We start from the raw sequence: 22,926 nt of genomic DNA, 5'->3' as shown, positions 1-22,926 counted from the left end.
TGAACTTCCCGCCTGAAACTATTTTGTACCATGCTAGCGGCACCCCTGAGAATGATCGGCAGCGCCGATACTAGTCGACGCCATCAACAGAGGGCTCTCTCGCCGCGTAGAGACGACACACATGTTTAGTTAGTTAGCTCTTGTCCGTTAACCGCCGAACAGGCAGCATTGTAACATTATACGCAGCAATAAAAGGCAGCATATCTTTTTCCAAAAAAGCGAGTCAGTCATTATCACGAACATGGTCCTTCGAGCCGGATATGCTGACAAAACGGAATAAATCTCACTTAAATGCGACAAGAGCAAAAGTAGCAAAGTATAATATAACCACGAAAACGAGCGCACTGCAGCGCATTACAACGCAACGAGGTGAGTCTCCATCTTTCCTCTCCCTTCATTCCTTGTGCGACATCATTCGTAATAATGTCGATGCAAAAATTAAAGGCTTTTAAAGCAAAACGAGCATCCGTAAAATCACAATGCACGCGTACTCGAAACGCGATCGATGCTATAGATCCACAAGATGTAGATATCGCGTACGTAAAACAGCGGAAACAACGATTCGCTGAATATTGGAATCAATTCAATGATATCCAAGCGCAAATTGACGAGTTAGTAGAATTAGCCGAGGATTTAGATGGTATCGAAAAAGCCGATCTTCAGGCCGAGCAAGAACAAGAATGGTTAAATTTCGAAGAGAGTTACTTCAGTATTGCTAGCAAAATCGAACGTTTATTAGCGCCTACGCAGATCGAGGTCGCGAATCCGAACGGAAATGAAGGTTATGTCCGTGACATCAGTCAGATGCACTTACCGAAGATTGCAATACCAAAGTTTACCGGTAATTACGTGGATTGGTATCCGTTTTACAATACATTCGAGTCGATGGTTCATCTCAATCCGAAGTTAACAAACATACAAAGATTCCACTATTTAATTTCCTCATTGGAAGGCGACGCGGCGCACGTTATTGAATCGCTGGAAATCACTTCTAATAATTACCAAGAAGCCTTAGACTTATTAAAGCAACGTTACGACGACAAGCGTGAGATAGCTCAGGAACACATAAGAGCGTTATATGATTTACCTGCAATTACAAGGGGTAATAGTATAGCACTAAGGAAGTTAATTGACGACGTATTACGGCACTTGCGTTCGTTAAAAAGCTTAGGTAGGCCCACTGAGCATTGGGATGATCTTATCATTCACTTGATCATCACTAAGTTAGATTCAATCATCGCAAGAGAATGGGAGAATGAGATTCGAGCAAATGACATGCCCACTTTAAAACAGCTCATTGATTTCTTGATACATAAATGCAAAGCGTTATCAGCCGTATCCAAGAAGGCATCTAGCGATTCAGTAGCGTCAAATTCTCGTAAATCTAACAAGGTTAATACTCACGTAGCTGCTTCTAACATTGGCTGTGCTTACTGCAAGGGGAAGCACTATATATTTCAATGTCCTGATTTTCTGAAATTGCCAAGCGAAAATAGGAATAAAGAAGTAAGAGCTAAACATCTATGCATAAACTGTCTACGATCCACTACACATCAAGCCAAGGATTGCAAATCGTCAACGTGTCAAACATGCAGCAAAAAGCACAACACGCTTCTACACATAGAAGACAAGTCCAACAAGGATAACACATCTACAAATAAGTCGGAACAAGCAAGTCCGTCTAGCACAGTCACTCTAAATCATCACAGCTCTCAAGATAAGTATGGCCAGATTATATTATCAATGGCAAGCGTAAATGTCTATGATCATCATGGCAACATTCATGTATGTAGAGCATTATTAGATTCAGGATCACAATCTAGTTTTATCACAAGAAAGCTAGCAAGAAAATTGAATCTCGTGCAAAGGCAAACAAACATATCCGTCACAGGAATTAATAAATCACAAACGCATTCGTGTAGCACAGTCACAATACGAATAAAATCAATGCACACATCTTATTCTCAAAACATTGAATGTTATGTTCTAAATGCTATTACGGACAATTTGCCTCAAGTTCAAGTTAACATAGATAAGTTCACGATTCCAAATAATATCAGGTTAGCGGATCCACAATTCCACATACCAGGTGAAATTGATATACTTATAGGTGCAGAGATTTTCTGGCAACTAATATGTGTCGGACAGATACAATTGCATAAAAATCAGCCCACGCTACAAAAGACTCAACTAGGTTGGATCGTCGGTGGCAAGACGTGTAGTTACAACCCGGCAGAATCCAGAGCATGTAATTTATCCACTAATCAGCAAATCAACGAAACATTATCCAAGTTTTGGGACATGGAACACATCCATGAAGAAACTCCATTTACTCCCGAAGAGAAACTCTGCATGGAACATTTCGAAAAAACTACGACCAGAAACGTAGACGGCCGTTTCATAGTGCGGTTGCCGATCAAGGAGACGAAACTACAGCAACTTGGTGAATCACGCAGCACAGCATTGAAAAGATTTATTGCTATGGAACGTAAATTACAGAAGCAACCACAATTAAAGGCGCAATATGCACAATTTATGTCGGAATACTTAGCTTTAGGCCATATGGTACGTATCGATGAGCAGCAAATACCTCAGCAGGCCCCACGCTACTACATACCACACCATTACGTGCTGAAGGATAGTAGTCTAACCACAAAACTACGGGTAGTGTTCGACGCTTCCTGCGACACCAGCACAGGAATATCACTAAATGATTGCCTTATGGTAGGGCCAACGTTGCAGCAAGATCTCTTTATGATCCTATTACGATTTCGTACATTCGTATATGTAATCACAGCTGATATAACTCAGATGTACCGTCAAGTATTCATTGACGAGGCACAAATCTTCTTGCAAATGATTTTCTGGAGGAACGATCAAAAGGATGAGATATCTTTATTCGCACTACTAACCGTAATATATGGATCAGCAGCAGCAGCTTTCCTAGCGATTGCATCAATCAAGAAAATAGCAACCCTGGAAAGGATAAACTATCCAATAGGAGCAGCAGCTATTCTCGACGATTTTTATGTTGATGATTTATTATCAGGAGCTGATACCATTGCCGGAGTCAAGCAGATACGTGACGAAACCACCAAGGTATTGAGCAAGGCTGGCTTTCAGCTCAGAAAATGGGCATCCAATTGTCCTGAAGTACTAGAAGATATGTCGAGCGCAGATACTGGCGAACCCATTCACTTCATCAACAGAAACGAAGAAATATGTACACTAGGCATGCATTGGAATACGTCAAACGACAGTTTCAAATATGACATCAACATTTCTGATTCTCGCAAGGTGACTAAACGAAGTATGTTATCAGCATTGTCCAAAATATTCGATCCATTGGGACTTCTTGGACCAATCACACTCGTTGCCAAGATACTCATCCAAAGAGTATGGAAGCATAATTTGGCATGGGATGAAACTGTGCCCATGGACATACATACCGCATGGTTACAATTTCAAGATCAGTTAAGTATAATTTACAACTTCACCATACCAAGATATGTATTATGTAAGCAAGCTTCTAGGATTCAAATTCACGGCTTCGCTGACGCAAGTGAAAAGGCATACGGAGCATGTCTATACGTCAGAATTACTAATCCACAAGGACAGCATTCAACGCAGCTGCTATGTTCTAAGTCTCGAGTAGCGCCGTTGAAAACGATTACATTGCCACGCTTAGAGTTGTCCGCTGCAGTCCTACTAGTGCAATTAGCAGACAAAGCATTGAAATCAGTACGCCTTGAAATAGAGGATGTAGGCTATTGGACAGACTCAGAGATTGTGTTGCAGTGGATAAGGGCAACTAACAAAAGGTGGAGTGTTTTTGTCGCAAACAGGGTTGGAGAAATTCACAGGCTCTCTCGACCGACTCAATGGTATCACGTGAGCTCAGAATTTAATCCAGCTGACTATGTATCAAGAGGATCTTTTCCGGCATCGTTGAGTAACGCAAGTCTGTGGTGGTCTGGTCCATCATGGTTGCAGCACGAAGCTCAAGATTGGAACACCAATATACCACCTCTATTAGGAGAAATACCAGAGCAGAGGCCAACACTCACGTCTATAGTCACTATTGACGACAAACATGAAATATTCACAAGATTTTCATCTCTAAACAAGCTAATTAGAGTCATCGCTCTTTGCATCAGATTTATCACTAACATTAGAAGCAAGCCAGAATCTAGAATTAAAGATCGTTTAACCACACAGGAATTATTTGAATCCAATCGTCGTCTTATAAGAATCATTCAGCAATCAGCATTTAAACAAGAACTGCACTCCCTTAAGGCAAATGGATGTGTGTCACGCAAAAGCAAATTGCTTAGTTTAGCTCCATTTATTGACGAACAAGATATCATAAGAGTAGGTGGACGACTTCGGAACTCAGCAATCTCACCTGACAAGAAACATCCCGTCGTATTACCTGCTGATCATCCCTTCACGCGTCTCGTTATAGCGCATGAGCATCGCAAGCAGCTCCACGCCGGAGCACAGACAACGCTGGCGGCCGTGCGAGACAAATACTGGCCTTTATCAGCTCAAAACAGCATCAAGAAACACATCAGACAGTGCATTACTTGCTACAAGGCAGCTCCACGTACATCCGAAACAATTATGAGTGAGTTACCTTCATATAGAGTCACACCATCCAAGCCATTCGCACACAGCGGCGTTGATTATTGCGGACCAATTCACATAAAATCTAGCCAACTTCGCAATGCTAAATTAGTGAAGGCATACATAGCCATTTTTGTATGTTTATGTACAAAGGCTGTACACATTGAATTGGTGAGTAGCTTGTCCACAGAGGCGTTTTTAAATGCTCTCAAACGCTTCATCGCTCGTCGAGGTAAGGTATCATGCATATACTCGGACAACGGTACAAACTTTCAAGGGGCAGCAAACTCGCTAAAGGAATTCTATCAATTGCTACATAATGAACATCATCAAGATACAGTAGACACGACTTTAAAGGAAGACAACATAGAGTGGAGTTTCATACCACCTCACGCCCCTCACTTCGGTGGTATATGGGAAGCAGCGGTAAAATCTGCAAAAAATCATCTAAAACGCGTTGTAGGTGATGTTGCATTAACTTTCGAGGAAATGTATACGGTGCTTGCTCAAATAGAAGCAGTTATGAACTCGCGTCCTTTGACACCCATTTCCAATGATCCTAATGATCTTTCATACCTAACACCCGGTCACTTCCTAATTGGAGACTCTCTCACGTCCACTCCACAACAAGATGTCAGTCGGGTGCCGATTAACAGGCTTTCGCGCTGGCAGCGTATTAATCAAATCTACCAGCATTTCTGGAAGCGCTGGAGTTGCGAATATTTGCAGCAACTTCAACAACGTACTAAATGGCGATATTCTAAAGGGCTACAATTAACCACCGGCGATATGGTTATGATACGAGAAGACGATTCCTCTCCGTTGAAATGGACTGTTGGGCGTATAGAGAATATTTACCCTGGCGCAGATGGAATAACCCGAGTAGCCTCGATCAAAACTATTAAAGGAACTTATAAGAGGCCTATTACTAAATTATGTATCCTTCCATTGCAAAAGGAGGATTAGAGTCTATGAAGGAGTTTTTTTAATAATAAGGACTCTAGCGTGCCCATTGTATCCTTTATCAAATATTTGTTCTTTAAAAGGTTTAGTTTTTTGTGTTTTGGATATATCTAATCATTTCTTTTAGTTTCAGATCGACATATAACGATATGATTTATCAGATGCGAATAGCTTTGTTTCTCGAAGTCAATGCACACTATTATATTAAAAGGGATAGCCCTTTCAAGGGGGGCGGTATGTTTGGGAGAGATTGAACTTCCCGCCTGAAACTATTTTGTACCATGCTAGCGGCACCCCTGAGAATGATCGGCAGCGCCGATACTAGTCGACGCCATCAACAGAGGGCTCTCTCGCCGCGTAGAGACGACACACATGTTTAGTTAGTTAGCTCTTGTCCGTTAACCGCCGAACAGGCAGCATTGTAACATTATACGCAGCAATAAAAGGCAGCATATCTTTTTCCAAAAAAGCGAGTCAGTCATTATCACGAACACAGCTTCTGGCTTGCCTCATCACGAACTTAAAGTAATCAAAGATGAGAGATGTCGTGACTTCTTGATCTGTTTGTGTGAACAGCTACAGAACCGAATCCCTGACAATATTAAATTATTGGAAAAAATAAGCTTGCTTTCTCCACAGCTAGCAACGTCACAAATAAAGCCGAAGATAATTGAATTAGTTGTAGCATTTAAAAACATATGTAAAAATATTGATATGACTATAGATGAATGGAGCATTCTTCATACCAAGCAGTGGAGTAAATTATCTACTCCAGAAGAATTTTGGGTTGAAGTTTTTCAGTATCAGAACTCTGCTGGCCAACAACAATTTGGCAATATTACAAAATTTGCTTTGGCAATGCTGTGTTTGCCTTTTTCAAATGCTGTAGTTGAGCGCGCTTTTTCGATAATGAATGTAATAAAAAACAAGTTAAGGAATAGAATGGCTGTAAAAACTGCAGATGCAATTATGCGGATACGGTTTAATATGCCACAAGGGTGTAAAAACTTTCAGCCAACAATAAATATGCTTAAGAAGTTTAACTCTGAAAATATGTACTTGGTTGAAAATACAGAAATTGAGCAAGATGAAATATTCGACATATTTTCATGTACGTAACTTTAAGTGTTCATTTATGTTATGTTATGTTCATATATACATAATTATTTTATGTTCATCTATGTATAACTGTGTTATGTTTAATTATATTGGTATAACTATGCAATAATATATCTATAATATGTATATTATTGTATAGTTTTATATATTGCTTTTTATATAATTATATATTGCTATCTATAACTATATAATCTATAGCTGTATAAAATAATTCTCTTCTCTGTATTATGTTTGATACTTATTCTAGTAAGGAAGAAAGATATTGGATTATATTATATAATGTTTAAATATGATGTAATAGGTATATAATATATCAGAAAATGTGTACTATATCATTTAAATATAATCCCTGGTAACCATCTCCGATAGAAAACGATAAAAAAATGTCTTATCGTTTTTAATACGGTTAGTGAATTAATTATTAATTAGTGAATTAATTAAATAATTAATTATTTATTTAATTACGGTTATTGCTCGCGGTAATTCCGCACAGTTTTCCCCGCGTTCGTTCCAGGATTCTGCGCTATTTCGAGTATCCCGGGGTATCGTTCTGCGCGTTACGAAAATCACTGAAGACAGAGTATTGTATTCACCCAAATGACTCGCGTTAGGCTTAAGATAATTGGCGACAGAATTCTCGTGCGACTCCCGGCGCGGCGTTGCGTTCACGCGCTCCGAGCTGCTCCGAGCGTGAGGTATCGTCCTCTCGCGATCTTTCCTGCGAGATCTTATTTTCTATTTCCGTGATTATTTCGTGTTTACTGATGTTGATGTTCCATATTAATTGTAAGTTTCGTCATACTGTATCTCTCTGATCTAATCGCAGCGCCTTCTGCGCGTTTACTATACGATAACGCGGTACTTCGTTCATTCTGGCGTCCGCGCTATCATTATCTTTTTTTGTTTCATTTCTGACGCTCGCGCGATTGATTATATGATTTGTCTGATTGACCGAAGCCGAATCGGCCTTTATTGTTTCACGCGCGAATTTCTAAAGAATAAATGTCATTTTGATTTGTCAATTGCTTGAGTTCGTGGCCTTATTTATGGCGTGTCACCCCGCCGAATATCGCGCCGCCCTTCATCACCCCCGCCCCCGCCCTTAGGTCGAGCTAGCCGATTCCTCGCACATCCGCACGTCTCGTTTTGCGTCTCGTTTTGGTTTTCTTTTGCGATTTCGCGGACGCGCATTGACGCGTCTGGCGCCCAACGGTAAATTCGTTTCGCGAAGTGTCGGAGGTGCGAGGGAATCGTCGGAGAGGCCTCTGTCATCCCGCTCTACTTAATCCTTTTGATCCGGCACACGTCCCGGAGCGGTCCGGGAGTGAAAAAGTCGTGAGTCGTAAAAATTACAAAACATAATTGGTCGTTATTTTAATTACGCTCTACAATTCTAAAAATTAAAGGATTATATATTACTTGACATTTCGAAAAAAAAACTATGAAATATGACTACAAGAAGAATTAAAAAAACTTTATATTATTTTATTGTATCGATTTTTTATAGAAAAAGCTTGAAAAAATGTTTTGATATTAGAAGTGGATTACACCAATTTGATCCATATGTATTTAATTATTAATTATTAATTATTGAGAAAATTAACTACCAAACATCATAAAATGCTTGTTAAATAAATATTAATGATTATAATTAAACATGCAACATGCAATCGTACAAGAATATTTCTATGAAACGCGCGCATAGTTACATACATAATATATTTTATTGTCTTCTTTAACAATTATATTTTTAATTACTAAATGCATCAAACGAATTCTTATAGTTATAATAAAATATATGCAGGTTAATTATTTATTGGTAAAGTAAATGTTACTTGTTCGGTTTGATATATGCAATCTGGAAAGCCAAATAAAAAAAAAAGGCGGATCTAACTTCACGCGCGTATGTCTTTTTTTGTATTATTACAGTTTTAGCTAACAATAAATAGGAATGGACTACCAAACGTCAGCACGCGACCACCAAACGAATGCTTATACGCAGTTAAAGATATACGCAGTCTGGAAAGCCGAGTTTTACAAGAGAGGGGGCTAACTTTACGCGAATATGTCTTTTTTCGCATTATTAGTTACAGTTTTGACTACCAATCATCGGGAATGGACTACCAAACACCACCAAACGACCACCAAACGAATGGTAATAGTTATTGGATTTTCAGTAGTGGGGAGGCCAACTTCACACCAGCTCAAGTGACCGCAGCCCATGAAAAAGGAATGTGTTCTCACGCACATTCTCTGAGAAAAAAATTTGTACTACAATTTGCATTTAAATATAATGAATTATTTAAAAATAAACAACTTTTTAATATATTTTCAAATATAAATATGTTATATTAATTATATGTATAAAAAAAATTATGAGAAAAGTCAAAAAGACATGCTTTTGTGACGTCACAAAACCGTCCTTGCGAGGAACCACAATGACGTCATCATGACTATAGAATTTATGACTTTTGATTTTACACAATATACTATTTTGATAATAGGTGCGAACACAGCGCTCTTTTTTACCTTTTTTTTTTATTTTGTACGGTCTATATTTTTAATACGTCAAAACAATTCTGATGCAACATACAACCGATATGTGATATAAACCACAAAGCCGATAATACGGAAGCACAGCTCAACTATATTCCTCATTGAAGGAAAAATACGTGAACCGAGACAATCATTTCGAATAGAGATTCTCAAACTCAAAGACTGTGGTATTGTTGAGAATCCCTGCAGGAATTAATAATTTACACATACCTGCTTTCCCAAAAGTGCCCTTACTCTTATCATCAAAGTATCCAATTTTCGTCGCATTTACAGTAAAATTTCGTTCGTTTCACTTTTTTTAAATCGAATGCACAGAGAGAGGTCCGTGATTTGAGAACCCTGGATGACGCATGAAGAGTCGCATCGAGCGAGTGAACAGACTGGCGGTGATTGGCGAGCGGATACTCACGCTCGACCAATCGTGGCGTAACACGTGCCTGGGTGGTGATGGTGGCAAGTGGCAACGCAACCAAGCGTCCTCACTTCACGCTTCACGTCTGTTTATTGCGTCAGTTTATTTGCGTCTGTCACATCGTATAGTTGGTGTTCGAGTTCGTTCGCGCGTTTCGCTTGGGTTGATCGGCCGATATCCGGGCCGAATTCGAATTTGTCACGCGGAGGATCCTGACGCGGTCAAAGACACGGCGCGATCGTGTGGCTAGCCTGGCTAGCGCGAGAAGGTAGAAATCGAGCAGGATCTCGAGAAAGTAGGACGCTTCGCGTCACGTCGCATGGCGGATTATGAGCTCCGTGAAGAGTGTCATCATCACCCTGCCTAAGGGAGTGCCCAAGGCGATCCCGAGAAACGAACCGCGCAACGCGGTGTCCAAACTCAACTTCACGACGTCGATCCTGGTGGACAAGGCGAGGATGGACGGCAGGAAGACCGCCCCCGGCGGTCAGCAAGAGGAGACGTGCGACGACGACGTCGCGACGCTCCTCGAACCCGTGGACATCCGTGTACGCGGAAAGAAACGCCGACTGGATCATCTAACGTGGGAGGAAAAGCTGCAACGAAAGTAAGCGAGAGAACTCGGTTATCAGGATTCACCATCTATGTACCGATCTTTACTTGGAGATCGTCCTCTCGGTTCTTAGGAAAAAGAATGGGAAGAGGAAGAGCCGTCTTTTTTTTTCTCCTAATTATTATTGTCGCTCGGATACCCTGAGTTTCTTTTTTAAGCAATTTTCAGACAAGGATCAAGATAGAAAAGGCAATTTTAACTGTCATGCACATTTTTCTATAATTCTGCCAACTGACACTTGTTTAACATTGATCTAATTTAAATTGTTAATGGCAATGAAACGCATTCCACAAGCACAAGCTATTGTATTAATTAATTAAATTTGGTTGAATCTGTATAAGATATAGAAATTCTTTTCGAAGGTTCACCCTACAGAGAATTACATCAGCCAATGAATTGTATCAGTCTTGCTCATGGCACTTGACGCGTATCAGTTTAGCTTATCCAACAACAAAAGTTGTCTTTTTCGATAACCTGACAGTCTCATGTTTAATGTTCAGCAGGCATGATCTCTTTACTCAGCTTGTAGATAAACCCTATCTCGCTTATCAGCGTGCGTAATATCAACGCGAACAGTTTGCCTCAGCGAATTTATTATCGGAATCAAGATTCTGAAAAAGCAATTTACGTAAGAGACTTAAGCCGGTTTTACAATACGTCGCAAACGATGGCAACTGCCAGTTGAAAAGTGTTTTACTGTCGCCAAAAAAATTAAAAGTTTGCCAACTCTCTTTTGACAACCGCAATTGACAAGCACAACATGGAAATAACACTTTTTAATTAGTAGTTGCCATCGTTTGCGATGTATTATTGTAGAATGGCTCATAAGGATGCACGAGATGCGTGTTCCGCGAATTACAAGGATATTCCGCGAATTACATCCTCGCGAGGCATCTTTCGCATATCTAATAAACGCCATCTGCTCGTTATGCGTCACTTTGGCGATTTATTTTTACTGACGTAAGTGCGATTACGTGATAGTCGCTATATGTATAGCGATAGATTCGGTTAATGCCTGCAAAATGAGTTTGTGGAGTAATCACCGGTAGCAGTTGTTGCGTCATTTTTCTTGTTATCAACTGGAAATGGCTTGCCCATAAAAGGTACAATGAAACGAGAAACACTGTTGCATCATACATCGGGAAATAAAATAGATTAACACAAAGAAATGTTAATTCTTTCGAGAATACTAATACACATAATATCTACAGTTTTATTTGAATTTTATGAAAATAATAAAAGAAGGGAGTGCACAAATTTTTAATTTTTTTAAATTTTTCATCAAAATTCTTAAATTTTTTAATTTCTGCCATCATAAGTTTGTATCGAAATAATTCGTCTTCCCGTTCTTTTCTCGCGAGATAGAACTTACCTGTTTAAACAGATGATCATTTTAATTATTTACTTGATTTTTTTGTTCGATTTAACATCGATAGAAAACTGAAGAATCGTGTGGCCGCTCAAACTTCGCGGGACCGCAAGAAGGCGAGATTGGACGAACTTGAGGAGACGGTGAAGACACAAAAGGAAAGAAACGAGCTGCTTACGCAGGAGTGCGCAATGCTGAGATCACAGAACGAATTGCTGACGTCACAGAACGAATGGCTGTTGAATGAAAATAAGAGGCTTAGAAACGAGAGAGACGCAGTGAGGAACACGATCACAGATCAGCAGCAAACGATCTGCTCCACCTGTCGGACCCGTGTCGACGGTGCTGTACCTTCGCTGGGATCTGCAGTATCCCCCGACCCTCTGCCGCAGGGTGGGACAGTACAGTCGGCATCGCGCCCGACACGGACGCTACGGGCAACGCTGCTGCTGAAATTTCTGATTTACTTCCTCTGGAAGACTTCCTGTTCAGCACCTTCCAAAGCGCCGAGCAATTTGAAGAGCTGGCAGAGAGCCTCCTACGAAATGTCAGCCCAGAAGTTGAAACAAATCCTCAGAGATCAAATGAACAAGTGAGTCTTGGGAGTTGCAGTTTATATATAATTGCACCTCATGTTGTATTCTTGCTTATTGTCACTCTTATGTTGTGTTCCATTTCCTATTTGTCTCGCACCTTTTTGATTGTATCTTTTACTCACAATCGGAGCGAATAACTCATAAATAATGATAGTCGGTATGCATCCTTCCAATAAAGTGATAATTTTCTTTTTGATAAATATAGACGTATATTAGTAGTTTTTAACATTATAATTACACATCGTTCGTTATTCTTTCTTGATTCCAATTTTCTGTTCTTTTTCTTCTTTGAAAAAAAATTGCATGCTTACGTGTAGTAAGTTGGATATGATGTAGAGATGGATGAAATATTCCGAAGTTGAACGGAGTTCTGATCTGAGTGAGGCAAATGCAAGTTTTAATCTCCGGTGAAAATCCGAACGTTTCATTCATTTCCTCTGCAATCGCGCGTCCTCATGATGTAGTTGTTCTCCCTTAATGACCTGCCGATTGCGCTCCATTCCACAGGTGTCCGTCAACGAAGCTCCCGTTAAAAAATCTAACCATCCAGAAGCATTGGTGGGGCAGACATCAGAAAATGTGGAAGCCAATAGAACTGGTGGAAGCGTAAATAGCACATCCTCCTGTCTACAAACTACATCTAATTGGTTTCTCGCCGATTGCGACACAAGGAGCACGACATCATCGATCAAGACCGAGATTAAACAAGAATCAGAGACAGCATCGGATCTCGACACTCTCTACGGTACATACGACGAAACCACTAACTCCATCACAATTATGTATCCAGGCGAGGAAAACGACGGTTGCATGGGTATCCAGGAGTGTGTACAGGAGGTAGTCAGTACCGAGAACAACGTCGTCAACCAGATGACGGACGACGCTACGCATCTCACCATTCCCTCTTCGAGCGTTCATCTGTGCTACCCGACGCAATTCTCGCCGGCGTACACCAATTCCATGTCACCTGCTATGAGCGATGTGGACAGCTGTGGCGTCAGTTCTTCGGCGAAGCAGCTAGACTGCGCCAGTTTGTCGGACGGTGGATACGAGTCTCACGACTCTCCGGAATCACACGTGTCAGACGCCTTGTTCGACCTCTGGTCTGAGAGCTTCAGCGAGCTGTTTCCCACGTTGGGCTGACAGTTCCAGATAAGGCGTGCTGCCAAGGCGAGCGCCAGATCGATGTCGAATCGTTACATCTGTGATATGGAGAATTTGAGCGAAAGTAGGATACAAAAGAGAAAGGAGAGAAAGGCTAGCTTTCAGAAAAGATCATTATAATACGCAGTCTGTCATTCATTTGACATTCGATAAAAACTTTCAAGCTTCGATTAGACTTTCGCACATTTCTTTTTATCAATATTGAGCAATTTAGCTTGGTAAACGTTTTGAATGAAATGGGTAATTTTGGAAATGTAACTTTTGCAAGTTATGTAAATATTTTGTAATAAAGACATATGTACTTAAGTTCACACTCAACGTGTGCGTTAATTATATCTGTATAATTAAATTCTTTTACATTATGTAAATGATAGCTATAGGAAGAGACAGAGTATAACTAATTTAAAAAGGCTTTCTAATAAAAGTTATTATAAAATAGCAGAGAGACGGTTCAGGCTTCTATGAAGAGATAAATTTGTTTCCTCTCTCTCTTTCTCTTTTGTCATAAGTTTTGGATAGTAGCTTTATGCAGCACAAATAATTAGCACTATACGTATTGTCTAATTTGGTTTAAATTAACAGTATATCAAATTATTTGCAATGCAAAGTTAATAACATTAAGACGAGTGACTTTAGTAATAAGAATATATTTTTGTATATATATCCAAGATTATAAATTTTCTTTAATTTATTTGATGTTGTAAGAAGATAAGTAAATAGTTTTCCATAGACACAACCAGTGAATTTTTTTTACACATACACACGTACACAGACGCCTCTATTTAAGAAATTTATTAATGTTATACATATATATATATATATATATATATATATATTGTCACGACTTTTTGCACTCCCGGACCGCTCCGGGACGTGAGCCGGATCAAAAGGACTTAGGAGAGCGGGATGGTTGGCCTCTCCAGTGACTTCCTCGCACCTCCGATACTCCACGAAATGTTCCGAATGTTAGACGCGTACCTTCGCGTCCACGAAATCGCGAAACCTAAACGAGACGCAAGACGAAGTGTGGAGGTGCGTGGAATCGGCTAGCTTGACTTAATCACAGGCGGGGTTAATGAAGGGCGGCGCGGTACTCGGCGGGGTGACACGTTAATTTCATACTCAGTCAGATAACAAAGAATATAATATTTATTGAGTACTGGTTGTCGGGAAAATAACAACGTTTATCCATCCGGCTTCGATCAAACACAAGATAATTTCGATAACTAAATCAAGAATGCCGGTGGCGGGGTGTCGAGATTCCTTTAACAGAACTAATATTACTGCGGACGCGAGACACCCACGGAGTATTAACTGGGTCTCTAATAAACCCGCTGAAGGTTCTATTCTCAAACAATTAATAATATGATATGAATAATATGAATAATAATAAGACGCTTAATATCACTCACGGGAGTGAGATTCAACACAAAATGTCGCGAAATAAGGGTACGTCACGCTTGGATTGCGTGGAAACCGCGTCCGGGACCGTACGAAAACTCTGTCGCAATAATATCTTAGCTTAACGCGAGATATCCGGCTCGGGCGCAACGGGAAGGCGCCGAGTCATTTAACCAAGCCAGTCGCGATATCGCTAATAATGTTGGGCGCCAGGTGTGGAGAAGGCCACACCACCTTTGACTCGAAGTGCTCTTCTAATATCCACGGAACGCCAGGAAGAACTACGCAATTAACATCTAAACGCACGAAGCGTGTGAACGCCGGTACTTTATTAACGCGAGTATAGGACGCAACGCAAGTAATACCGGACGCAAAGTTTCTCAACGCGAGAGCACAATTATCAACCCGTAATAACGAAATTCGAACACCGATCGATACGCTAACATCGACGCTCGAACATCAGAATTTCCCGACGCGAAGAAACGGAACGCAATTGACGAACTACCGGCCCGTATGCGGCCGTATACCAATGTCGCGAGGACAACGCAATATACTCGCGATACCGAACTCATTAACGCCTATCGCGATCTCCAGGGATTCGCCACAACGCTTGTACCACGGTTCCGCGGCCACGATACCATCCCGAGGCCCTTCGCTCTCGTTATCGATCGCGAAATTACACTCAATCTTAACATGCGTTATCCCGAGCGAGAGCGTGTACCGGAGGGCGGTGTCGTGGCTTTACATATCGCGATTTACGGGCAACCTCACCGGGAATACGCCTCCTCCTGGGCTCCTCGCCGTCGCCTTCCACCACGATCCTCGATCCTCCATACGAATATCGAAATACCCGACTTGGGGTGGCTATCGCGTATCTTACAAAACGATTCTCGCCGACGGACGACCAAAGAGTGAAAACGCTAGACCCGCTCGATTGCGGAATCGATACGGTACCCCTTCCTGAGGGGCGCGCGAGCCAATCGGGCGCGAGCTTGCAAGCCCGCGGTGTCCCGGCGCAGTGCTGTCGATACGAGATCCTTCGGGGGCGTGCAGCGGTCCCTCGGCGGCGTGCGACTCCTCAATTCTGTCCTTAGCAGCGGACGGAATTCGGTTCTCGCCGGTGTGTCTCCGGTTTGACCCTGGGGCGGTGATCAGTCACCCCGTAGGTCGATGTTTTGTAGAGATCCTTTGTTGAAGCCGGGTGTTCACCCATGCGCTTGGGGCCCCGCTATCGGCGGCCTCGTCCGTCGCTGCCGTACGTGCCGCCCGCCTGCCGCGCTGCTCTCGCCAGCCCGCGATCTCTGCTGCTTCCGCATTTGCCACCCCTCCCGGGTCATCGATCGTCCTTGATTTTCCTCGCCACGTACTCCCTCGACGGTGTGCCGTGGTGTGGGTGAGGTGCCGCGCGTATTACATTGCAAAAAAAAGGAACGTCATCAGAACGTGGAAACGCAATTAATTACGACCCCTGGAGATCTCGCCGTTGCCTCCCTGGTCCGTCCCTGGGCGCGAAATTCCGCGTCTTGTGACGGCGGCGGGGCGCCGCGACGATGCGGCGAGCCGCAACGTCACAATATATATATAATATGTATATTATATGTGTGTATATATAATATGTATATTATATATATATTGATTTTTCGATCTTCGCTGTGCAACAGAAATAAATCTCAAACTAATGGTATATCTTTTGTTTTCCAATTTTGTGCGCTAAAGTGTCGTTTGTATGTACATGGTGACGCGAATTTGTTCTACTATATGCGATTCGATATAGCAGGCATGTGTAAACTTGTAGCGCTATTTGCGCGGTAATTTTAAACTGATTATTATATTAGTGCTATTTAAATATCTTATAAGTATACGAAATCTTTCTAACGCACGGGAAAAGCTTTCATTAAGGAGATATTTGGTGGCAAAGATACGGTTATACAAATATTACTAGATATCGATACAAATTATTAATAAAGATAAACTATAACACCCTTTTTTCTCGTTAATCGTTAAACGGCATGACAAACTCAAACTGAGCGGTTTGAGAATACGTGCGCGATTTATTATATAAAATTAAATAGTTTACAAAACGCACAAAGATCAGAATGTTCTATCGTATTTATTAATTTTTCAACCAATTTAAATTTTTTAATGGAAATTTGATGAGAGAGAAGGTTTATCACGATTTTTTAATTTCAATTTTTAAATATATCCATAAATTAAGTTTCTATTAAAATTTATTCGATATTAATCGAAGGATGGGATTTGAATTGTACTTATATCCATTCAGTATAACAACTTTACAATTTCCTTGAAAGAAGAAATTGTGTAAGATAATACGATCTCATCGATTAAAAAATGGTGACAGGATAATAAATTCTTTAATCTCTTTACAATAATCTGTAACAATCAAAATTCCTATAATAAACGAAAATTAGGCGACCTAACTGGTCAAAAAATTTCTCTATATTAAAACTCACGATGTTTCGACCATAATCTAGTCCTTTTCAAGTGAGAGATATTTAAAAAGGACTCGTGAGTTTTAATATAGAGGAATTTTTTGGCTAGTTAGGTCGCCTAATTTTTGATTATTAAATATTTATTGGCGAAGAGAAAAGGTTTTTGTCATTGTAATCAAAATTCTACTCTTTTTGCATGCATTATTCGTTAGTCAATATTTGATTTAAAAAATTGAAATTCTAGAAGGCTACTTTAGACAATGTGAGTCCTCGTCTCGCGCTTTTATATAGACAATCAAAGCAAGTAAAAGTGTTTATGTCGTATACGTATTTCGTCAAGTATAATAAAACATTGCCGAGAGAAACAGCCTCTCGTTTCGTTATGTTACAAAAAAAGTATTCCGAAAAATATGAATTATTTATCCGAAGAGTTTGTCAAAGCAACCATGGCAGTAAGGCTTGTCGTTTTGCTCCTTGAACGTGCCCTTGTTCAACTGTTTTAGGCAAAACGCGCACACAAAGTGCTCGGGATGGAATTTGCGGAACATTGCTGTTATACAACGACCTGAAAAAAGTGAAATGCAAAAGAGACATGTTAGCATCATATTAAAAATCTTAAATTTCAAAAATTTGGTGTATTTACCGGTAATGGGCTTGTGACATCCTGCACACAAGGATCCTCTCTTGGCATGATAATGTGTCTCGCAATACGGCAATCCTTCATGATCGAAGAAGGAGCCTCCCTGAAACTTTTGTCTGCAATCCTGCAAAATAAATAACATAGACGTGTTTTGAGAACATCATATAAAAAAAGTTTGATATATACACACACGTACGCGAGAAAATATTGCAAAATTCTATGAATCTTAAAAAAAATATATTTCAAAATCTATTTAAAAATAAGTATATCATGTCCTATAGAAAAAACATTGGAAAAATATACGAGATTTTAAATCGTAAACTAGATGTTTTCAATGAAATCTATATCATTAATATCATGACATGACAGAATCCATAGTTCCTGAGAAAAAAATATTTGCAAAAATTTAAAAATTACAAGAAATCAATAGTAATTTGAAAACATCCTGTGTACGCATATACTGTACTATTATTCCTCGTCTTGAATAAAACGAGATACATATGAATTTAAACAAAATTAAATAAAAACGACTAGAGATCGACATTTTGTGTTTATCACTTATAGATAATAATAAAATGTATAGTATTACCAAAAGAATCGAATTTTTAATTGATATGTATTTTTTTACTCGCTTTAGTTAGCTTCCTTGACGCAAAAGAAGCTATTATATCTATTCATGTGATATTTAATTATTTAGAAACTTTTTTCAAAGAGAGATAAAACATTCGATCGAGAGAAATTAATCGTCTTACTTTTCCCAAGATAAATTTTTTATATCAATTCGATTCATCTGCTGCTACTATACAACTTAAGGAATGAAAACATCCATCTGTGACGACGGCATCGTCGACACTACAGCATTTAGTTTGGCTCTTCCCCATATCTGTTGCCACAAGACGCACATCTCCAAGTCGCTATATGTGTAGATGCCCTAGTCGACTCTTGGTGTCGTGTGTGTCTTTTTGTTTTAGGGGTTTGTTTTCTTTTTTTTGGGGGAGTGGGGATAGAGTGAGGGAGGGATAGTTTATTTCTTTACTTCTCATAAACAATACTAATTCGCGCGGCTCGACAGAATTCCTCTCCATTGTCAAGAGCTCGGCACAATGTCAAGACGCGAGCTTGAAAACAAAAGCAGCTAGCTCGTACTTGTGCTTGCCGAGAGTAAGTATGCCCTGTGATGCAAGAGGTGTTGCGTCCGATGCGTGTGCAAAGTGTGTGTTTCCGATGTGTGTGTGTGTGTGTGTGTGTGTGTGTGTGTGTGTGTGTGTGTGTGTGTGTGTTTCATGATGCGGAATTTAGACGACGGTGATTTGCAGTCAGCGTTTCTCCACTCTTAGTTTCCCTCAGCGCCAAGCTAAATCACCTGTCAAAGGATCAGGGGGGGGGTGGCTCCGCATTCATAGAGCCAGAGGGCATACAGGGGGTAACATATCGTGCGGGGGTAACTGGGCAATAGTGACAAAGAAAATCAGCGTGAGGAATTGGCATGATGTGAGGCGGCGGGATCGAGCAATGTCCTACGCCTCTTGCTCTTCCTCTTCCTCGTCGTCGTCTACCCCGACACATTTGGGGCACACCGGTTGTCCTTCCATCGCGTAAAAGGACTTTCCGGAGACTGGCTTCTTGCAATCCTGTAATTGTCAAAGTTTAATGTGTCTGCGTTTCTTACGACGTTTCTTCCGCGATTTTTCGAGATTTTTAAGATAGCATGAAGGAAACAAAGATGTTGACGATCTCGTGAAGCTTGCGCTGAAAACAAAATTTGGTGATGAGACAGATAAATTTTGCGAACATGATACCTACCCTGCACACGAAGCAGTCCGGATGCCACTGACTGTTGAGCGCAGATATATAATTCTCCATGATAGCACGGTTGCAGCCGCCGCATTTGGGCGCGAACATGTCGAAATAGTCCTCGCGGCAGTAGGGCTTGCCGTCCCGTTCATGGAAGCCCTCCTCGCCGAACTGTTTACCGCACTGGGCGCAGAAGAAGTGTTCGGTGTGCCAAGTCTTCTCCAGGGCGGTCACGCATTTCTGGAAGAAAAACATTTTTCTCGCATCCGTGAGCGAATTTACAAGATAAAAATTTTGAGGCATTTAGGAAAAAAGTATAAATTGGCCCAGAGATGATTGATTAATATTTCTCACTTTATGTTATACTTTATGACCAGTATAACTATGTTGTAGTTCGAATTAATGATTTTTAAATTTTAATTTAATAGAGTTATTTTTTCAGCTATAAGTGAAAAAAATAGTTTATAGAGTTAAATTAAAATTTAAAGTTTATCACTTCGAACTATAAATGTTATCAATTTGTGTTAAGAATATTAAAGTTCAGACATTCCATGAATGCCAAGGGATAAAAATTTCAAGTGAAACGAGAGTTTATGTCGGGTCCTTTTTATTATTTTCTTCACGAGACATTCTTCGTCTCAGTTGCACTTAGATAGAAACCAAGCTAAGAGACTTGTACTCTTTCCATCAAAAGCCCCGAGAATGCTCCCGCGATCCTTACATCGAGAATAGGCCCGTTGCAGTAAGCGCAACGAGGCGAGAACAAGTTATGGTAGTCCGTCTCGCAGTAAGGATGACCCTCCCTCTCAAAGAAATTCCGCGTGCCCAATTCCTGGTTGCAGTGGGTACATGTAAAGTGTTCTGGATGCCACGTCTTCCCCAAGGCCGTTATCACCTGTGTAGCAAGAACATTATTAAGTGAAGGAGGATATCCAATCGCCAGATATTAAGATCAAGCTTTCAAAAATCATGATGCAGTTGAGGGCTACCTGGCCCACGATGGGCTTCTCACAAGCGTTGCAGCATCCCTTCTGGGTTGTGTTGACTCCTTGGCGGCTCATGTCGGCCTGGAGATTACCAAGCATAGAATCCAACTGGTTCTGCTTGAGAGGTTGGCTCTCTCCTGGATGGTAGAGATGGGTCGTGTGGGTCTCGGTGATGTGGACGCGAGTTTGCGTGCTCTCGGTGGGTAAAGGGCTCTGCGAACTCTTGGTGGCCTTGTTGGGCTTCGCGTATGGAGAATCGGTCACCGTCTGGTGCTGATGGGTGCCGCTATTGATCTGCAAAGACACGCGAATCGTAGGATCGAGCGCGTAAAAATCCGGGTAACAACTCTCTACCCGAGAGATTGAGACTGAATCCGAAGTGCGACGTAAGCGCTTCGGTCTCGATCTTGTGGTTGAGAAAATGAAGCGATAAGGAATTTAAAGAAAATATTATTTTCCTTGTAGCTTCTTTGACATCGCATCGCTTGCTATTCTAAAGTGTGAAAAAGATTTCCTCAACCTCGAGATCGATAATCTCGATTTCTCGAAGAGCTGAGATAGTTGCACTCGTTGCACTGAACCCTCGAAAAAGGAGGATGTACAATTCTCTGCGTAATTCTACGAATCTGTATCAATCGTGCACGTGTCTGTATGCGTATGTACGTGTCGAGGTGTCGAATGAAAGGGATCGGGATGTGAAAGTTGTTCAAGATTGAGTATCGGCGTGACTGATTTGACGGACAAGGTGAGAGAAAAGGGTCAGATCGAGATGTCAAGGGTGCGAGTCCGTGAGGTGTCGAGTGAAGAGAAATTAAAACCCACGGGCGAGATGGATGAGGTAAAAGTAGGAGATGTAGATCGCCACGGGCGAGCTTGCAGACTAGCCGAAAGCTCCGGGCATTCCGGCGGGTCGTACCGACGCGCGGGTGCCCCACCTCTCCGTGGCCTCGTCTTCTTGGTCCCCCTTCTTTCGCAGCCGCGGGAAACAGGGGGAGATCGTCGGGAAGGAATATGTAGTGCGGCTCCGGTAAGAGGTAGTCCCCGTCTCCACGGTTGTGGCGAGGTGGTTATTTTCGTAACGTGGGGAGCCAAGAATGGGCAGGAGTGGATTTAACGCCCCAGTGTTTTCCGATTCCACGGTAAATCAAAGCGGCGAACAGTCGGGGGCAGTGGGACAGCCTGTACCTGTTTCGTCGACAGCTACACGTGTATCCGTTTACGGAAGAATGGAACTTATGCGAAAAAAACAATGGTATACCTCCAAGTTCTTTATCTTGGAACGGTAGAGATCTTCTAGATGTTTGAATGTTACCTTGAAACCTAGTTATGTACACAATGCAGACGAGAAGCAACATATGCTTACTCTTTCGGTATGAGATTAGACGTGCGTAAAAAAGTCCATTCGGCTTCCAGCCAGCAACAAACCCTAGAGTTTAATTTAGTTTATTTGGTGATTCCATGCTCATTGGCAACGTATGAAGACTGAAAGCCGACGTGGATACCGAAAGAGCTATTTAACCCTTTAGAAACGGCATTCTCTTCAATCTACACCTTTCTCACATTTTTTTACGAATTTCTCAATTTGTCAATATTTGCAACATATATTTTAAACATTCGAACGATTTGTCAATTCGTATATCTTCCTTTTAATCAATTAAAATTATACATTTAAATTCTCTCAAAAACGAAATATATATTAACAATAAGATATTGGCCGCTCCGCAAGGGTCATCGCGTTATGTACGCAATTATGTGATTATGTTATGGATGGATGGATACCTTAAATTCGGAAAGCGAAGCCATTAGGTCGTCCAGCTCCTTGGTAGCGTTACTCGCGGTATGACCGTTAGGGTAACTCCGGTGAACTTCGGTTCGACTCAGTGAGCCATGTTGACTGGAGGGATAGCCGTCGTAGACCGGCTGTATCTCCGTAGACGTCTCTTGTATGGTGACTCTCACTTTTCCGTCAGTGGGGTAGTCTCTGCTCGAGGGGGAGGGAGGGACAACAGTCCGTTTTACCGAATGCGAATTATCTTGGGGATCAACACCCCCATTAATCGCCGGCGAGTTCGATTTTCTACAATCGCACGAATCGAGCGACAATCGTTGAAGTCTGAATTCGCCGGTTTACAATCAACTCAATCTCGAAATTATTAATCACGAGAGTCAGATGTTTAAAAGCAGCCTGCTTGATATACAACTCTTACATTGTTTTGGGATTAATTTGCGCGCACATA

General features: G+C 41.2%; 3 protein-coding genes and 1 long non-coding RNA gene across 7 annotated transcripts in view; 2 read left to right on the top strand and 2 right to left on the bottom strand.

The window, feature by feature from the left end:
- The window catches only part of LOC143897897 (uncharacterized), a 46,948-nt gene extending 29,912 nt beyond the window's left edge, over positions 1–17,036 (bottom strand). The window contains exon 1 of one of the 2 annotated variants that reach the window (XR_013257022.1): positions 15,591–17,036. This is a non-coding gene — a long non-coding RNA (uncharacterized LOC143897897). Of the gene's footprint in view, positions 1–9,474; positions 9,609–15,590 lie in introns of those variants that run through there. The other variant, XR_013257023.1, reaches the window with a different exon arrangement.
- Positions 424–5,592, top strand: LOC143897663 (uncharacterized). The gene has a single exon (XM_077406469.1). The coding sequence runs from the start codon at positions 424–426 to the stop codon at positions 5,590–5,592; it is 5,169 nt and encodes a 1,722-aa protein (XP_077262595.1).
- On the top strand, positions 9,764–13,736 carry Xbp1 (X box binding protein 1). The gene is given in 4 exon segments (XM_077406863.1): positions 9,764–10,283; positions 11,726–12,110; positions 12,113–12,250; positions 12,762–13,736. Coding segments are annotated over 4 exon segments (1,437 nt in total). The 5' UTR covers positions 9,764–10,005; the 3' UTR covers positions 13,398–13,736.
- A 136-nt stretch (positions 17,037–17,172) lies between the features above and the next one.
- LOC143897880 (paxillin-like) lies at positions 17,173–22,691 on the bottom strand. Of its 3 annotated transcripts, none has more exons than XM_077406834.1 (6): positions 22,469–22,691; positions 20,693–20,983; positions 20,425–20,598; positions 19,713–19,943; positions 17,913–18,033; positions 17,173–17,834 (listed from the first exon to the last, which is right to left on the bottom strand). In XM_077406834.1, the coding sequence occupies exons 1-6, from the start codon at positions 22,490–22,492 to the stop codon at positions 17,689–17,691; spliced, it is 987 nt and encodes a 328-aa protein (XP_077262960.1). In that variant the 5' UTR covers positions 22,493–22,691; the 3' UTR covers positions 17,173–17,688. The 3 variants fall into 3 exon arrangements, with proteins under 3 accessions (XP_077262960.1, XP_077262962.1, XP_077262961.1); XM_077406836.1 differs by lacking the exon at positions 22,469–22,691 and adding an exon at positions 21,512–21,691; XM_077406835.1 differs by lacking the exons at positions 17,173–17,834; positions 17,913–18,033 and adding an exon at positions 18,888–19,540 and having other exon boundaries at positions 22,469–22,687.
- Positions 22,692–22,926: the final 235 nt, after the last annotated feature.

This window comes from Temnothorax americanus, unplaced genomic scaffold (assembly GCF_048541705.1).
Source record: "Temnothorax americanus isolate GAGA-0224 unplaced genomic scaffold, ASM4854170v1 Scaffold21, whole genome shotgun sequence".
Lineage (NCBI taxonomy): Eukaryota > Metazoa > Arthropoda > Insecta > Hymenoptera > Formicidae > Temnothorax > Temnothorax americanus.
The sequence above is the reverse complement of the archived record's forward strand: the minus strand, read 5'-3'. Positions and strand labels throughout refer to the sequence as shown.